The 16,683-nt window shown below is 45.3% G+C and overlaps 1 protein-coding gene across 10 annotated transcripts in view; it reads left to right on the top strand.

Annotated features, from left to right (window-relative positions):
- The window catches only part of ABCC9 (ATP binding cassette subfamily C member 9), a 95,136-nt gene extending 78,876 nt beyond the window's left edge, over positions 1–16,260 (top strand). For 6 of the 10 annotated variants that reach the window (XM_081209779.1, XM_081209775.1, XM_081209782.1 and 3 more), the window contains 9 exons: positions 2,475–2,595; positions 4,207–4,337; positions 4,994–5,072; positions 7,631–7,739; positions 9,354–9,457; positions 10,127–10,260; positions 11,996–12,058; positions 13,586–13,757; positions 15,939–16,078. In XM_081209779.1, coding sequence (XP_081065905.1) covers positions 2,475–2,595; positions 4,207–4,337; positions 4,994–5,072; positions 7,631–7,739; positions 9,354–9,457; positions 10,127–10,260; positions 11,996–12,058; positions 13,586–13,723 — 879 coding nt within the window. In that variant the 3' untranslated portion in view covers positions 13,724–13,757; positions 15,939–16,078. Of the gene's footprint in view, positions 1–2,474; positions 2,596–4,206; positions 4,338–4,993; positions 5,073–7,630; positions 7,740–9,353; positions 9,458–10,126; positions 10,261–11,995; positions 12,059–13,585; positions 13,758–15,938 lie in introns of all 10 variants that reach the window. The other 4 variants (XM_081209780.1, XM_081209783.1, XM_081209778.1 and 1 more) reach the window with 1 other exon arrangement.
- The last annotated feature ends 423 nt before the right edge of the window (positions 16,261–16,683 follow it).

Here is a 16,683-nt window from a genome sequence, read left to right as displayed (position 1 = left end):
CCACTTGTTTTGGTGCACTTTGCACAGCAGAATCTGCCGGTGCCTTGCACACTCAAAAACCAAGCCGCTGGGTTCACAGCCACCGTTAAAAGAATAAAAATAAAACCCGTAAATGGTTCACTTCCCAACACTCTCAATATTGACAGAAACAATCTTGCAAGTTATGGATTCAAGCCAGGGCTGAGGGAGTTTGGAATGACTTGGATCAGCTTCTGGCTTTACGAGCCAATTGGAAATAATCATAACAAAGTCACTGAGATTCCCAGGCCCTGAATGCTCCCAAAGAAAAGAAGGCAAAAGTGCATGCAAGGACTTTAGCCTTCCCAAATCCAGCTTTCGACAGGGGATCCACTTTACTGTCCTTTTAAAAAACAAAACAAAAGCAAAAGCAAAACCTCATTTCACTTTCTAAAAATCTCTACTTTTTTCCCGAACCTTTGCAAGGAGCTTTTACAGGACAGCTCAGCTTGAAAGGCAGGCTGGATATTTAGGTAAAAATCAAGTGATGAAATCTGCCTCTCTTTCAGAGTAGCACAGTCACTCATCCTTGGAGTTGGAGGAGGAAGGGATAACTTCTATCTCTTCTGAAAACTGCCTGAGCAGCCCCTCCCATCCCAAGCCTGTAGCCCCTTCTTCTTCCTCTCCTCCTCCTTTAAATTTTATTTTTAATTTTGATGAAGTAATAATCTTAAATAAAAAAAAAAATATGCACCCCACCACCGAGAGCACTCCATTGTAACTATCCAACCTCCCAAAATTTCAACACCTCTTGCGATGGTTTGACCCCTTTCGGTTTTAACAGTACAAACTCTATAAACACCTTCTCCTCAAAATCATATTCTGCATATTCCCTTAATGGCACATGCTAATTGAACGTTAATACAGTCATACCTCGGCTTACAGACGCTTCAGGTTGTGCGTTTTCGGCATAGCTGTCAACAATTCCCTTTTTTAAAGGGAAATCCCCTTATTCCGAATAGGATTCCTCGCAAGAAAAGGGAAAAGTTGACAGCTATGGTTTTTGGGTTGTGCACCGTGCCAAACCCAAAAGTACCGGAACGGGTTACTTCCGGGTTTCGGTGCTCACGCATGCGCAGAAGCACTAAACTGCACTTTGTGCATGCGCCAAATTGCGACCTGCATGTGCGCAGACGCAGCGCTGGGGGTTGCGAACGTGCCTCCCGCACGGATCACGTTCGCAACCCGAGCATCCACTGTAGTTATATCACCTCTTTATATCTTCTTCCATTTTATCTCCCGCTTGCCCCCTTCCACTTCCTAGCTATAATAATTTGTGCAGCTGTCAATAAATTTGTGAAGAAGTCCTTCACAGCCTGCGAACCTTGCACCCCAAGCCCCTGCTTCTTGTTATAGCCTTGCACACCTGCCCAGGTGTGCAAGCAGTGACAGGAGCCAGGAGCAGCAACAGACTCTGTTCAACTTGATGCTGGAGATGGTGCTCAGACAGCTTGTGAATGGCCATTGGTGACACCTGAATCAAGCCACTGTACGCAGGGTGCTACGAGGTTATACTTTTAAATGTTTCTATGCTATTATTTTTTATTACATTTATCTACTGTCCTTCACCACAATATCTCAGGGCGGTTCACAGAATAAAATACATGGTTTTTAATTGTTTTTACATGCTTTTAATAGGTTTTCAATTTTTGTTTTGAATTGTATTGTTTAAGCATTTGGATATATCCTTTAGGAGGAACCGCAGTACACAAATTAAACTAGTAAAAATAGTCAGCGTAAACCCAATGGTATGTTGTTGTTGTTGTTTAGTCATGTCCGACTCTTCGTGACCCCATGGACCAGAGCACGCCAGGCACTCGTGTCTTCCACTCCCTCCCACAGTTTGGTCAAACTCATGCTGGTAGCTTCGAGAACACTGCCCATCTTGTCCTCTGTCGTCCCCTTCTCCTTGTGCTCTCCATCTTTCCCAACATCAGGGTCTTTTCCAGGGAGTCTTCTCTTCTCATGAGGTGGCCAAAGTATTGGAGCCTCAGCTTCAGGATCTGTCCTTCCAGTGAGCACTCAGGGCTGATTTCCTTCAGAATGGATAGGTTTGATCTTCTTGCAGTCCATGGGACTCTCAAGAGTTTCCTCCAGCACCAGAATTCAAAAGCATCAATTCTTCGGCGATCAGCCTTCTTTATGGTCCAGCTTTCACTTCCATACATCACTACTGGGAAAACCATAGCTTTTACTATACAGACCTTTGTTGGCAAGGTGATATCTCTACCCAATGGTAGAGATGGAGGCATCACTCAATGGAGACATCACCCAATGGTATAAATCTACACAATCATTGGTTCTGCTTATCCGGCTACCATTTTAAAACGACGACTCTGTCAGCACTGTTCGGACTTTCGAAAATGATGCGTGGATGAATGAAGCCTCACTCCGTCACATTGTACTACTAGCGGCCCATTTCCATCCTGTGAAATTATCCTATTGTATCATTTCAGATCACCAATTATTTGAACTGGGTGGTGAGAAACCTGGCCGACTTAGAAGTACAAATGAGTGCGGTAAAGAAAGTGAACAGTTTTCTCAACATGGAGTCAGAGAACTACGAAGGCACCATGGGTATGTCAAAATGCTTACAGTCCTGTTCTTCATGCCTGCTGACCTCACTTCTGCCCCATAGATACAGTCACTATAACTTCTGAAGGAGCACACATCTGTAAAAGCTGTGTGAACTGGCTCTGTTTGTGCAATTGGGAACCTGACTTGATTGCCAACACTTTCCCAGTTCTTTCCTACATTTGTAGGCTCTTTCAAAGGTTATGCTCAGAAGGTGGAACAGTCGGTGTGGTCCCATTCCTTGATTTACTCATAAGTAAGTGATACCCAACTAAGGATATTGACAAGCTGGAACGTGTGCAGAGGAGGGCGACCAGGATGACCCAGGGTCTGGAAATCAAGCTTTATGAGGAACGGTTGAGGGAGCTTGGTATGTTTAGACTGGAAAAGAGGAGACTGATAGGAGATATGATAGCCATCTTCAGATATCTCAAGGGCTGTCACATGAAAGATGGAGCGAGCTTGTTTTGCGTGGCGAGTTCCCGCCCCCTCCCAGTGGAAATAATGACACATGACACAATTATTAAGGTTAACGGGATAAATAAGGCCACAACTTTGTTGGTTACAGGTGATGAGCGGTATTGGCTCAGGCATTGGTCCTAACCGACTATATCTGACTTCAGCCCATCCGCTTGAAGTCCAGGAAGGGTTAGCCACCAGTAGGGGGAGTCCTGCTGATGCACATCAACTAGGAACTCCCCCAGCATCATCGATAGGGGGTGTTCCTTAGGCCTTCACCTCCCCAGGCTTTGGACAGGGCCACGCCCCCTGGAATCCTTTATCGGACTGCCCTTCAATATGTGGGGCAGGTGATGGCACTACCTCCCCTCTTCCATCTACAGAACTATACCAGGAACAGCTGGCAAAGAGGGAGATCCCCAGCCGCGTTCTACTTTAACTAGGGCAGGCCACGCCCCCAGAGCCAGCCGATTGGCTGGCCAGGAGGTGATGCGGCCGGGAATCCCCTCAAGCACACGTGACGCCCGTAACTCCACCTCCTCCGAAGGGCGGAAGTGGCTTTCTCCTTCCCCAGAGGGTAGGACCCAAACTAACGGCTTCAAGTTACAAGAAAGGAGATTCTGACTAAACATCAGAACTTTCTGACAGTAAGAGCTGTTCGACAGTGGAATTGTCTCCCCTGGGAGGTTGTGGACTCTCCCTCCTTGGAAGTTTGGAAGCAGAGGTTGGATGGCCATCTGTCATGGATGCTTTAGTTGAGATTCCTGCATTGCCCCATGGGGTTGGACTAGATGACCCCAGGGGCCCTTCCATCTCTATATTCTATGATTCTAAATCAGCATCATGGTAGACCTACTGAAATGAAGCCTATTGATTTTAGTTGGTTTTCTTTGACTATGACTTGGATATCACCTAACGTATGCAGTCTTAACACTGCCGTTCTATCTTAAGATGAAACATAACGGAGTCAATAGCCTCTAATCCAGTTGGAGGCTCTTTGGTTGTATATTTTGCTCATCTTTCACTTAGACGAATGTCTTTATCTTGCACATGCATACAAGCCAGAGAGCAAAACAATATTGGGCTTGCATGCTAACTGATCGCATAGATAAGGCTTCCAAGCACTGACGGTCAACGACTTCATTCATTTTACAGATACTTCTCAGGTCCCCAAAGACTGGCCACAAGAAGGAGAAATCAAGATTGAAAATCTGTGCGTCCGATATGAAAACAACCTGAAGCCGGTTCTCAAGCACGTCAAAGCTTACATCAAACCAGGCCAGAAGGTTTCATAAATTTATTATTTATTAATTTATTATACCACCTTTCACCCAAGGATCTCAGAGCGGTTTACAGTATTCAGACTTAAATAATTTTACTCTCTTTCTTACCATAAAGTTAATGAAGGATGACCATTGTCACAGATGTGGGATATATATATGTGTGTGTGTGTATATATATATATATATATATATATATATATATATGTGTGTGTGTGTGTGTGTGTATGCCAATTTTAAATAGGTCCAAACCCTACCGGTAGCTAACACCAGGAATTAAATCCATCCAACCAATTCTTTTCTTGAATAGGAATATACTTAACTTGGCCTATTGCTGTATCTTGGCCAAGTGTGGTTCATAATTCATTCAGTTCAAACAAGTCTTGAAAAAATTGGATTATCTTCCAAACTTTGATGGAACTTTAATGAATTTAATTTAACACTACCCCATATCTGTCTCTTGCCAAGTGTCCACAACCGCTCCACTGCCAAATCTCAGCTTAAAACTTAATGTGCCTGAAGTGTTTCTCCATCTCAGGTAGTTAAAGAAAAAACATCATGGTCTTTTTTGCGGAGGGGGTGTGTGGATTTGCTCGCTGTGGTCTCCTCCCCCAGTCCTCCATCGATGCTCAAGAAAAGCCACAATGAACCTTCTCTTTCAGGTTGGGATTTGCGGTCGCACTGGCAGTGGAAAATCATCATTGTCCTTGGCCTTCTTCAGAATGGTAGACATATTTGATGGTGAGTACTTGGTCACTTCTTAGTATAGGTTTGTGCCACCTGTGAATTACCAAACCAAATGCAAATAAGCAGCCATAGAGCCATAGAACTTTAGAGTTGGAAGGGAACCTGAGGGTCATCTAGTCCAATCCCCTGCAGTGGACCATAGTTAGGTAAAGGTAAAGAGACCCCTGACCATTTGGTCCAGTTGGTCCATTTGGTCCAGTATCACTCCCTGCCTATTCCAAGGGCAGGGAACCTGTTGTGGGGGGGGGAGAACCCTAGATGTTGTTGGACTCTTAACTCCCATCAGCCCCAGCCAGCATGACCAATAGCTAGAGATGAAGGAAGCTGCAATCTAGCAACATCCGGAGGCGCTCAGGTACCCCATCGCTAACCCAGCCCATTTTAACGCCTCACCATTACCGCCTGAAATATACTCTGAGTCCTGTAGTAATTTCATGCTCTTTATTGCAGCTTGTAAAACAGTGATTGAATAGCCCCCCCAAACCTCAGGCTTTTATATACATTATTTACACAATGAGTCCCGTCTGATTGGCTGATTCTGCTTCCCTCCTGGAGCCTGATTGGTCTTTTCCTGCAGGCCAATCAGTTGTTGCATTCTAGGATCCTACCAGCCTAACAGGCTGATGAACTTCTTCCTGGAGCCTGATTGGTCTTCTCCTGCAAGCCAATCAGTTGTTGCATTCTAGGATCCTACTTGCCTATTGTTCTAGGTTCCAGGGTTAGTACATAACACTGCCACTAAGCATTTGTTCTGAGCTATTCTCTCCTCTCCTTGCAGCTGAAGGCTTATGCAGCCAATCATCTAGAAGGAAGAGCCAAAACGCAAAAGGGCCATATCCTATTTCATGGCTGAGTTAGATCAGCCTCCCATAGTGACAGCTACATTAGGTGCTGCTTTTTCTCTGCCCCCGTGTCCAACACGTCGTAAATTATCCCTTCAGTAGCGTCGTTAATCATGCGCCGTGGAATCAAAATATTTCCTTTATGGGAAGAACAAAAGAGAATGGGAGAAAGAGGGGGGAGGGAACAAAGGAGTGAGGGTCAGTCAATAATTCTCCGTCAGGCTGTGTTGGATCAGTAAAGGGTAGGTGCTTCTATAGGCTGACCAAGAATCTGGACCCAGAGGTGACCCACACATTTTGCTGCTCTTCCTTAGGGCCACTCCCCACACCGGTATGTTCATTTAGGGCTGATGGATAGCTGTGTTTGGTCTAGCAGAGCTTAGCTGAAGATTTAAGAAGCAAGCTAGTTGATCAGAAAAGACCTTGTATTGCAGGCTCATGAGTCATGATATTATGACTCTAAAAAGTACACTCTTTCAAGTGCAAGCAATGGAATACATTTGGGCTACTTCAGTGCCTTGCGGTATTCAGCGTTGTTGATTCTCACCACGTTCCCAGCCAACCTGTTTGCTGCCTCCTCCTATTCAGTGCCCCTATTACTGGTTAATTAATGAATTGCTGCTTTATATTTCAACCGCTCTTATACACCTTTCACTTGGGCTTAGGGTTCAAACTATCACACTTACATCAGAAAGGACAAAAGGAATGGAGATGAAAGTGTATGCAGTTCCAGGGATTGTGTTTGAACTTGAGAGTGATGAATTTATGAAGCAGCAGCAGCATCAGGAAAGATCTGTGTTCTAAACTCTGCCTTGGTAAAACCCAGCTAGCAGCACCCCCTCACTCTAGAGCTGACTCTTTCCTAGCTTGGTGTCTCTCCAAATGCTTTGGATTCCAACTCCCATGAGCCCCAACCAGCATGCCAAATGGTGGTTGTAGACCAAAATGTCTGGAGAGCACCGGTTTGGGGGAAGGCTATTGTATAGTCTGAGACAGAACAGAAGATGAGGCCCATGCAGGTGCAGTAACTAGCCCAAGATGACTTTAGTGGTCAAGTGTCAGCAGCTCGTCCTACACTCGAGTAGGACCCTGGCAGAGACACATGCCCAACTGACATGTTCTCTCCGTCCTGGTCATTCGTTCAGGAGCTTCAAAAGCTTTCTTCTGCCCGAACATCACAGCAACTGATGCCAACCAACACCGGCACACTTAGGGATCCGCAGAGTTTGCGCAGTTGCGTAACAGACCTCAGCAACTCAGCATTTTGGCTAATCTACTTTATTTACATACCAGCATACACGGAGCACTGCAACATGGCTCCTTCTTTCTCTAGCATCAGACAGCAAAGAGAAAAAGAACAAATAGTCCCATTTCACGGAACACAGTAACACAAACATACTGTCTCCGTCACTTCCTACTTTGTAGAGTCAAAACATATACCGTCATGTGATAGACAAAAGTCCCATGACTGCAATCATGGAGCAGGAATTCTAACATCGAGTATATTGCTTCAAAACATGATTAACACCAAGCCTGCTGCATCGCCCACTCCCCCCGCTCATTCCTCTGAGTAGGACCCTAGACCTCTGTCCCCAAAGCGTTGCCCTATGACCCAACAGGCATTTGGGGTTGTTTCAAGGTGCCTTTCTGCCTTTCTGTAGGCTTTATTTACATCAATGAGCACCTCACCTGTTGTGTTTTCTGTTTCAGGCAAGATTGTTATTGATGGGATCGACATTTCAAAGATACCCCTGGATATGTTGCGCTCGAGGCTATCCATAATCCTGCAGGATCCCATATTATTCAGTGGTTCCATTCGGTAAGCGCAAATGCCTCCTCTTGCAGTTCCCTTGGCTGGTGAGCTGCGGTGTTGCTGTGCACCCAGAATTTTGCATAGTGGGGATTTCAGAGAATGTTGCCGCAATCTTTGGGTGGGACTCATCTGAGTCTTCCCCAAGCACAGCTAGGGCAGCTGTTGCCTTTGAACCTTTTCACTTGTGGATTTGACCACCAAACAGGCATGCACAAAGCACAGTTGCAAACCAGCTCAGAATTGCTTGGAACATACCACTCAGGCCCTGAATCAGGATACCTAATACTCAAAAGTTCCCCCACGTGGTGATGCTCAGTGAGAAAGCAAAGGCTATCCATCTATTTCAGGCCAGTCCTATTAACTGGAACTGTGCTCCTTAAATCAGGAAGTGTTCCCCATGCGCACTCGCCTACGATTCTGAGTCTCCTATTGTGACTCACTTTCCTCAGAGACTGTGACAGACTGATGGAACATTGGTTATGGTGGACTTGGAGATATTTACATCTGCCTAAATGCTGTTGGTCGAGATGGGAGAGGATGTCCCAAAGTCAGGTTCTCACAACCAATATACCTGAAGGACCAGTGTACCTGAAGGAGCGTCTCCACCTCCATCGTTCTGCCCGGACACTGAGGTCCAGTGCTGAGGGCCTTCTGGCGGTTCCCTCGCTGCAAGAAGCCAAGTTACAGGGAACCAGGCAGAGGGCCTTCTTGGTAGTGGCACCTACCCTGTGAATTCCCTCCCACCAGATGTCAAAGAGAAAAACAACTACCAGATTTTTAGAGGACATCTGAAGGCATCCCCGTTTAGGGAAGCTTTTAATGTTTAATAGGTTATTGTATTTTAATATTCTGCTGGAAGCCGCCTAGAGTGGCTGGAGAAACCCAGCCAGATGGGTGGGGTATAAATATATTATTATTATTATTATTATTATTATTATTATTATTATTATTATTATTACCTGAAAAGGAGGCAATGCACGTACTTTTGTAAACTAATAAAATATTTAATAAAAATTATTAAAAAGAAAACAACAACAGCAACAAATGTATAATGAACAAAATCTGTGCCAAATACAAATTATTTGGGCGGGGGGTAGAATTTGGTTCTCTGGGCACAAAATATGTTTATTTTGTTGGAGAATATGAATGATCTTGTGTCATACTCTCCACATTGATATATGTTCCCAGACTGGCATAGGGCAGGAGGAAGAGAGGCTAGCCCCCACTGCTACCCCACTGCAACAGATAGGAAATGTTCGATGGCTTTGGATACGTTTACATTGGGCTTCAGGTTTGCTTGTGTCTTTCCCTGCTTTCTCTCCCACTCTGCTGATTCTCTCGCTCTGGGAAGAATGTGCCATGTGAAAGAGGAGATTCAAATAAAAAGGGAACTAGTATATGGTCTAAAGTCACATGAGGCCACCACTTTGCTGAAGCTAAGCAGGTCTGGGTCTGGAACCACATTATCACACATCCAGATCTATGACGGAAGAACAACAGGATAGAAGTGTAACAAAATAAGCATGTGCTCACTGAACGGATGAGCAGTCCAGCCAAGATTTAACTAGGCAATGTATCCAGCAACAAACTCTGAGCATTTCTACATCTCCTTTTCTTTAGCTTTAATTTGGATCCAGAGTGCAAATGTACGGATGATACGCTTTGGGAAGCTCTGGAGATTGCCCAGTTGAAGAACATGGTCAAGTCATTGCCAGGAGGTCTAGGTGTGTATATCCGGGGCAGATGCAATACTAGTTTGCCCCTATCAACACATGCGATTAAAAACAAGAGTCTAGCCTGCAATGGAATCATTTGGCTGCTTGATGTTTCTGAGAGCCGTTCCACAAGTTATGTTGGCAACAACTCTGGGTTTGTGGTCAGGTGCACACTTGATGAGGAGCTGCACCCAATCCTGCCCCTCTGCATGATCCATGTGCCTGCAGTCTTTTGGTTGTCCTATTCACACATTACTTTTTTGGGTGTACACTTTCAAAAATCTGCCCCACCTAGAGTGCATTGCAGTAGTCCAAGCGGGAGATAACCAGAGCCTGCACCACTCTGGTGAGACAGTCTGTGGGCAGGTAAGGTCTCAGCTGGTGTACCAGATGGAGCTGGTAGACAGCCGCCCTGGACACAGAATTAACCTGCGCCTCCATGGACAGCTGTGAGTCCAATATGGCCCCAGGGCTGTGTTCCTGGTGCTTTAGGACAGATATTATGGAGAAAGAGAATTGCATGCCATTGATGTACCAATGGCACCTTGCTCCAACACTCCTCCTTACTGATCCCTGTGGAATCCCATAGCCTGCTGACAAGAGGCTTTCCTGGGGATAAATAGCAGCTGGAGACAGGTGTAGAAATTCTAATTATTGCCTCCTCGTCCTCCCATCCAGATGCTATAGTAACTGAAGGAGGCGAGAACTTCAGCGTAGGCCAGCGGCAGCTCTTCTGCTTGGCTAGAGCCTTTGTACGCAAGAGCAGCATCCTCATCATGGATGAAGCCACAGCATCCATCGACATGGCCACGGTGAGTAAACCACTGCCCTCCTGTTTGTGTTTTTCTTAAGAAAAAGGGAACCAATTTCAGGCCACGGGCTGCATCGCTTTCTGGACAGACATCTGCAGCCAACATGACAATTGTGGATGGCACTAGACAAAAGTAGGAAGAGCAAGGAATGTAATTTATTTATTTTTACCTTCAGCCAAGACTGAAGAAGACAATCCTGTTCACCTAGTTCCACCCATTCAGAGGACTTTCTTCTTCGGTTTGCATCAGGGGTGGGGAACCCTTTTCACCTTGAGGACCACATTCTTTTCTGAAGTAGCTTCTGAGGGCCACATGCCAGAGGTGGACAGGGCCAGAGGGGAACGTGGGCAGAGAAGCAAATGTACCTTGTACCTTCACACACCAGGCTAGCTTCACATTCACACTCTATCTCCCATCCAGGCAAGCAAGATTCATGATCATTGTTCAAGGACACATTGCAGCCAGGCAAAAACACTCAAGTCGGGTGCCAAGCATCACGGGTGAGAGGTGTGACCTGATGGAAAAGGGTGTGGCTGAGAAGGAGGACCATGCCTGGGGACCGTTCTGTGGTCCAGGCAGAGAAGCTTGCAGGGCTACATTTGATCCCCACACCTTAGGTTCCCCACCCCAGCACTACCCCAAACCACAAACAACTGACACATTTTTGTTTCTCCATGTTCACGTAGTAGATCATGGAACCATTCCATAATAATATGCAAAACTCAGACCAATCTGCTCAAGAGTCAGGTGCTGAACCATTACAGTGGAGGTCTTACCACCACTTTGTACAGAATGCCTTCCAGGGCAAAAGTGGTATTTTGCCCTGATGACCTCATAACCCAATTAGAGGATCTATCTCCCAAAGAGCTTGGTCAGGGAAAGTCCAGCCCCTGAATGGGAGATGTTGGACATGGGTGCTTTAGGAAATGTGGGGAGGGAGAAAATCTTATTTCATTGTCTCACTGGGTTCCTTACATTCCTCTGTTTTAATGGAATCTGTGGTTCCTAAGCATTTTTTTCCTAAGTGGGACTGTTATGGAGACTTTATCTTTGGCAACACACCTTTGATTCGAACATCCAGTGCTTTCCCCCCTAAAACAAATATTTAGGGGTACTCTCATTTTGACTCAAGAAAATCACCATTTTATAGTTCAAATTGGGAAAAATAAATACAGTGGTACCTCTACTTACGTTCACCTCGAGTTACATATCCTTTGGGATACATGCGCGGCAAACCAGGAAGTATTTTTCTGGGTTTCGCCATGTGTGCATGCACAGAAATGCTCTAGGTGTCGTGCACATGCGCAGAAGTGCTAAACCACACCATGAGCATGTGCAGAAGTGGCACCTCCGGATACGCACACCTCAGGATCTGATTGGAGCTCCGGAACAGATCCTGTGTGCAATTGGAGGTACCACAGTACAGTAAATGGGCAAAAGTACAAAGATTTACAAAATGTTTAGGGGTCTACGTACCCCCAGAAAAAAGCACTGCCAACATCTAATCCAAGCCACATTTATACAGGCAGTGAGTGACCCACATGGGTGCTCAATTGTGATGCATATGTACGGGTGATTAGGTGAATTTTACAGGTCAGGTTTACTCAATATTTAACCACAAGCCATGCAAGACCCAGACCCAGGAGCTTCTGTAGGTGTGGTCATGTGAAAAGCTTACTGTGCAGAGCTCCACTCCTGTGGTCATTAAGTGACTGTTGCATCTCTCATTTGCTAGGAGAACATTTTGCAGAAGGTTGTGATGACTGCCTTCGCTGATCGCACAGTGGTGACGATAGCTGTAAGTACGCCGTTCCACAGTGGACCTCCTTTCCGCATTTCCCCAGCAGATGATAAACTTGGTCTGCTGGAAACAATGTCCTGAAACACCACATGCAGAAGCAAAAAGAAGCTCACCATCGGCTTACATTCACCTCTCCTGCCCCTCTTCAATCTCTGTTTCATATGTAACGACAAGCCAGGCTTCTCAGAAAGCACAACTAAACCCTGCAGAAGTCTTCCTCCATCCCTTCTGAAGACTTCTGTGTACTTTCGAAAAATCCTGGCTTGTGTCTATGTCCAAACACGAGATAGAGGTTTAAAACAAACTCTGGTCATTTATTTATTTTTTAAAGCAAGCTGACTTCAAACCATGGTTTATGAAGCTGGCCTGTTTCCCTAACAAAGGTTTGTTGTAAACCATGACTTCTGCCTCATACACAAAGACAAGACAGGATACTATGAAAGTGAAAACAAAAGCATTGAGAATCCTTCAACCAACCATGTAGGAGGAGGTGAAGGGAGAAGCGTATGAGCCCAAGTCCTTTTGGGGCCTTTTTTCCAGTTCATGCGTATAGTGCTTAACCATGGTTTTGGGTTACATTCAAATATTGCCAGTATTAGATGAAATCCCAAGTTGAAAGTACTCTAGAATTTTGAGAGGGATCGAAATCCATACAAGGAGACCTTTCCCATCTAGGAAATGGCAGATCCTGGGTGCAGATGTGTGATGATGATGATAATAATAATTTATTACTTATACCCTGTCCATCTAATGGGTTTCCCCAGCCACTCTGGGCAGCTTCCAACAAGAGATATATAAAAAAAATTAAAACATCCATCATTAAAAACTTCCTTAAACAGGGCTGCCTCCAGATGTCTTCTAAACATCAGATAGTTGTTTATTTCATTGTCATCTGATGGGAGGGTGTTCCACAGGGTGGGTGCTACCACTGAGAAGGCCCTCTTCCTGGTTCCCTGTAACTTCGCTTCTCGCAGGGAGGGAACCACCAGAAGGCCCTCAAAGCTGGACCTCAGTGTCCGGGCAGAACGATGGGGGTGGAGATGCTTCTTCAGGTATACTGGACCAAGGCCATTTAGGGCTTTAAAGGTCAGGACCAAGACTTTGAACCACCTGTGACAGGGCTTTTTTTCAGCTGGAATGTACCAGAACTCAGTTCCAGCCCCTCTTGGGTGGGTGCCATTGCCATTGTAAGAGAACGAGGGAAGTGTTCATGCAGAGTTCTGGCTTCGCTTTGTCACTGAATTTGGAACAACCTAAATGAGGCATTATGGCGTGTATTTGGGACAATAATACCCATCCACTCAACAGAAGGAGGTAATTGTGGGAATGAATAAGTACTGCTTTAGTGGGTTCTTATATAGATCACCATGCTGATTTCAATCCTGGCATATTTACTTTACATGCTCCTGTCCTTTCAATAAAGATCTCTGTCTGTATTTATTCTAAGCTTTCCTGCTCTTTGCATGGCATTCCTTTTCTGTTACTTTCCCTTTCCTTTCTTTCCTTTCCTTTTCTTCCTTCCAGCACCGGGTCTCTCAAATCCTAGATGCAGACCTCGTCTTAGTCTTGTCCGAAGGCGATCTCGTCGAGTGTGACGCGGCAGCCAACCTGCTCCTCAAAGAGGGAGGCCTTTTCACCACTTTGGTGAAGACAAACAAATAGATACTCTTGACCCAGGATTCCGGAAAGATTTTCGGTACTCATTCACTCAGTCCTGTATGGTCCCGTTCTTCATTCAGTCTCTGAACAGTCAATCATGATAGTGTTGGCGGGGGGTCTGGGGCATTCTGACACTTGAGATCCAAAGGTTTTTACAGTAGGGCAGAATTTATTCCTGTATTAAACGTGGAGGCCTGCTTCACTCTTCCAAAACAAAAAGAGAGATGCAGGCATATTTTCTAGAATAGCTGCTACAACCAAGCCCTAAATAGTGTGAGGGCTGCCCACCGAGGAAACACCACTTTCTCCCATATGAAGTTAACCCCACCACTATTCTGAAATTTGAGATCAGATAATGAGGCCCTTCTGCAGGTGCCAACATTTATGAATTACACCCATGCAAATCAGAAGAACCTTTTATTATGTAATTGCTCTACAGAGCTTTGGAACACCAAAGACAATTAGCTCTTCTCACTTTTTTCATTCTTTAGCAAGCAAGCCAAGAGAGTCCTTTTCCTTTGAGCATGTGAGGAATGATTGCTCTACTACAACTAGGTCTATTACAGTTTATTTTAACAGTGCTTTGTGCCTTTTTGTTATTTTTGTTTTGAATTTGTAGCATACAAATTTTAGATACCTTTGAGGTGAGTTGTAGGTGTGTGTGTGTGTGTGTGTGTTTTAAAGAAAAGCAGCCTATGAATTTAATTATATGTGCAAACAGATAACTCATCATCCAAGTGTGGATTCTTACGTAACAAAAGAAGTCGGTCATCGTTGTGCAGGGAGGGGTGTATCAACAAGCTTGGGGGAACCCCAAGATTTAAATAAATTAAAAAAGGAACTTCAGAGGAAAGACTCTAAGGGGGCAGGAAGCAAAGCCCAAACAAAACAGCCCAAAGAGGACTGAGCAGAGACTGGCAAAGAGAAGGGGTGGAAAACAAGGGGAGGATTGGAATGGAGTATCCCAAAACAGGGCTGGTTGGCTGGCTTGAACCCTGAAGAGGAACACTCTGCTCTGCAACTGAGATGTCTCAGTTGGTAGACCATGAGACCCTCAATCTCAGTCGTGGGTTTGAGCCCCATGTTGACCGGAAGATCCTTGCATTGCAGGAGGTTGGACTACGTGACCCCTGTGGTCCCTTCCAAGTCTACAATTCTATGATTTTGTAGCAATTCCCACTACGGGGTATTCCAGCATTCTCCTTTGGGACTTGGAGATGGGATCCTGCATTCCGCAAGGCAGTGTCAATGTGTCGGGAATTTCCCTGCACCAGTCAGCTATATATCCCCAGAGAATCACAATGTGCTCTTTACTCATTCCCTTGGAATGATGCCTTGGGTATACATCTTTCTTTCTTTTTAAAAAAGGTACTGTATTTTTCTGTGTATAAGACGCCCCCATGTATAAGACGACCCCTATCTTTTTAAACCCCAAATTAAGAAATTAAGTTGTTTAGCTTTTGGGGGTGGGTGGGGGTGGTCACTTCTGCCAATCGCTCACCCACCTGCCTGCCACTGCCGATCGCACACCTCACTGCAGCCGCCAATTGTCTGCCCTCTCGCCGCCACCAACAGCCCACCCACCTACTTGCTGCAGCCACCAATCGCCTGTCCAATTGCCGCAGCCGCAGCCAATCGCCAGCAGGCCTTGCCGCAGCCACCAATCACCCACCCAATCACCGCTGCCAATCTCCTGCTTGCTGCTGCCATTAATTCACCATCCGTATATAACAGGCTTCGTCAGCCTCGGCCCTCCAGATGTTTTGAGACTACAATTCCCATCATCCCTGACCACTGGTCCTGCTAGCTAGGGATCATGGGAGTTGTAGGCCAAAAACACCTGGAGGGCTGAGGTTGAGGAAGCCTGGTGTATAATATGACACCCAATTTTTGCCTAATTTTTTTAAAGCAAAAAGCATCATCTTATACATGGGAAAATACGGTAGTTTCTGACTCGGTCTGCAGCAAGCCCTCTCTTCAAACCCCTGCTCAGCTTTTGCTGTTGTGGCTGCTGCTGGTCCACAGGTTACACACACTCTTAAATCCTTAACATGTGGCTCAGCCCCAATGCATTTTAGCTGTGCATAAGGAACAGAGTGTGGGGTCTTCCACCAGGCTGCTTGCAAATAATAATGCTGGTCCAATAATTGTACGAACTTGGATCTAGATGATGCCTGGTAGGGAAATGAAATAATTTAGATATGTCTTTTAATTGTAGCACCGGGTCCACACCATCCTGACTGCAGACCTGGTCATTGTGATGAAGCGAGGGGTCATTTTGGAATACGACACCCCCGAGAATCTGCTGGCTCAGGAAGACGGCATCTTTGCATCCTTTGTTCGGGCCGACATGTGAAAGGGCTGGGGGGAAATGCATGCCATTGGCTTTTCTAATGCCTGACTTTTCATATATGTATATTTTCTATACACTGTAGCATCACTGCAGACTTTGCCAAGGATTTTTGCATCTGCCTAATTTTTATAAAACCGAAACCTGTTATGTACGCTGACTTCAGTGCAATAAATTCTTCTTCACAAAACGCTGGGCAATCCTCCCTTGTATTTCCTTAGCAATTTGATCCCTTGGCATGGAGAGTTGGCAATTTCTTGGAGTACTCTGAGTTGAAATGTTCCCCTTTTTTGGTGCGTGAAAGGATTTACAGCACTGGGAATGGTAGCTGAATTCCTGGGTGGACTTTGCAGATGGAGAACGGTCCCAATCATTTTCCTTTGGGGGAGAAGAGAATGGATAGGTAAAATCCAGATAAACGCAGTTATTGCCAACTTCTCTTTTAAATGGATAATAATAATAATTTATTATTTATACCCCACCCATGTGGCGGGGTTTCCCCAGCCACTCTGGGCAGCTCCCGACAGAATATTAAAAACATGATAAACATTAAAAACTTCCCTAAACAGGGCTGCCTTCAGATGTCTTCTAAAAGTCAGATAGTTGTTTATTT

Source organism: Podarcis bocagei, assembly GCF_964188305.1.
Source record: "Podarcis bocagei genome assembly, chromosome: 10".
NCBI classification, from domain to species: domain Eukaryota; kingdom Metazoa; phylum Chordata; class Lepidosauria; order Squamata; family Lacertidae; genus Podarcis; species Podarcis bocagei.
Note: the sequence above shows the minus strand (reverse complement) of the source record. Positions and strands in the feature narration are given on the sequence as shown.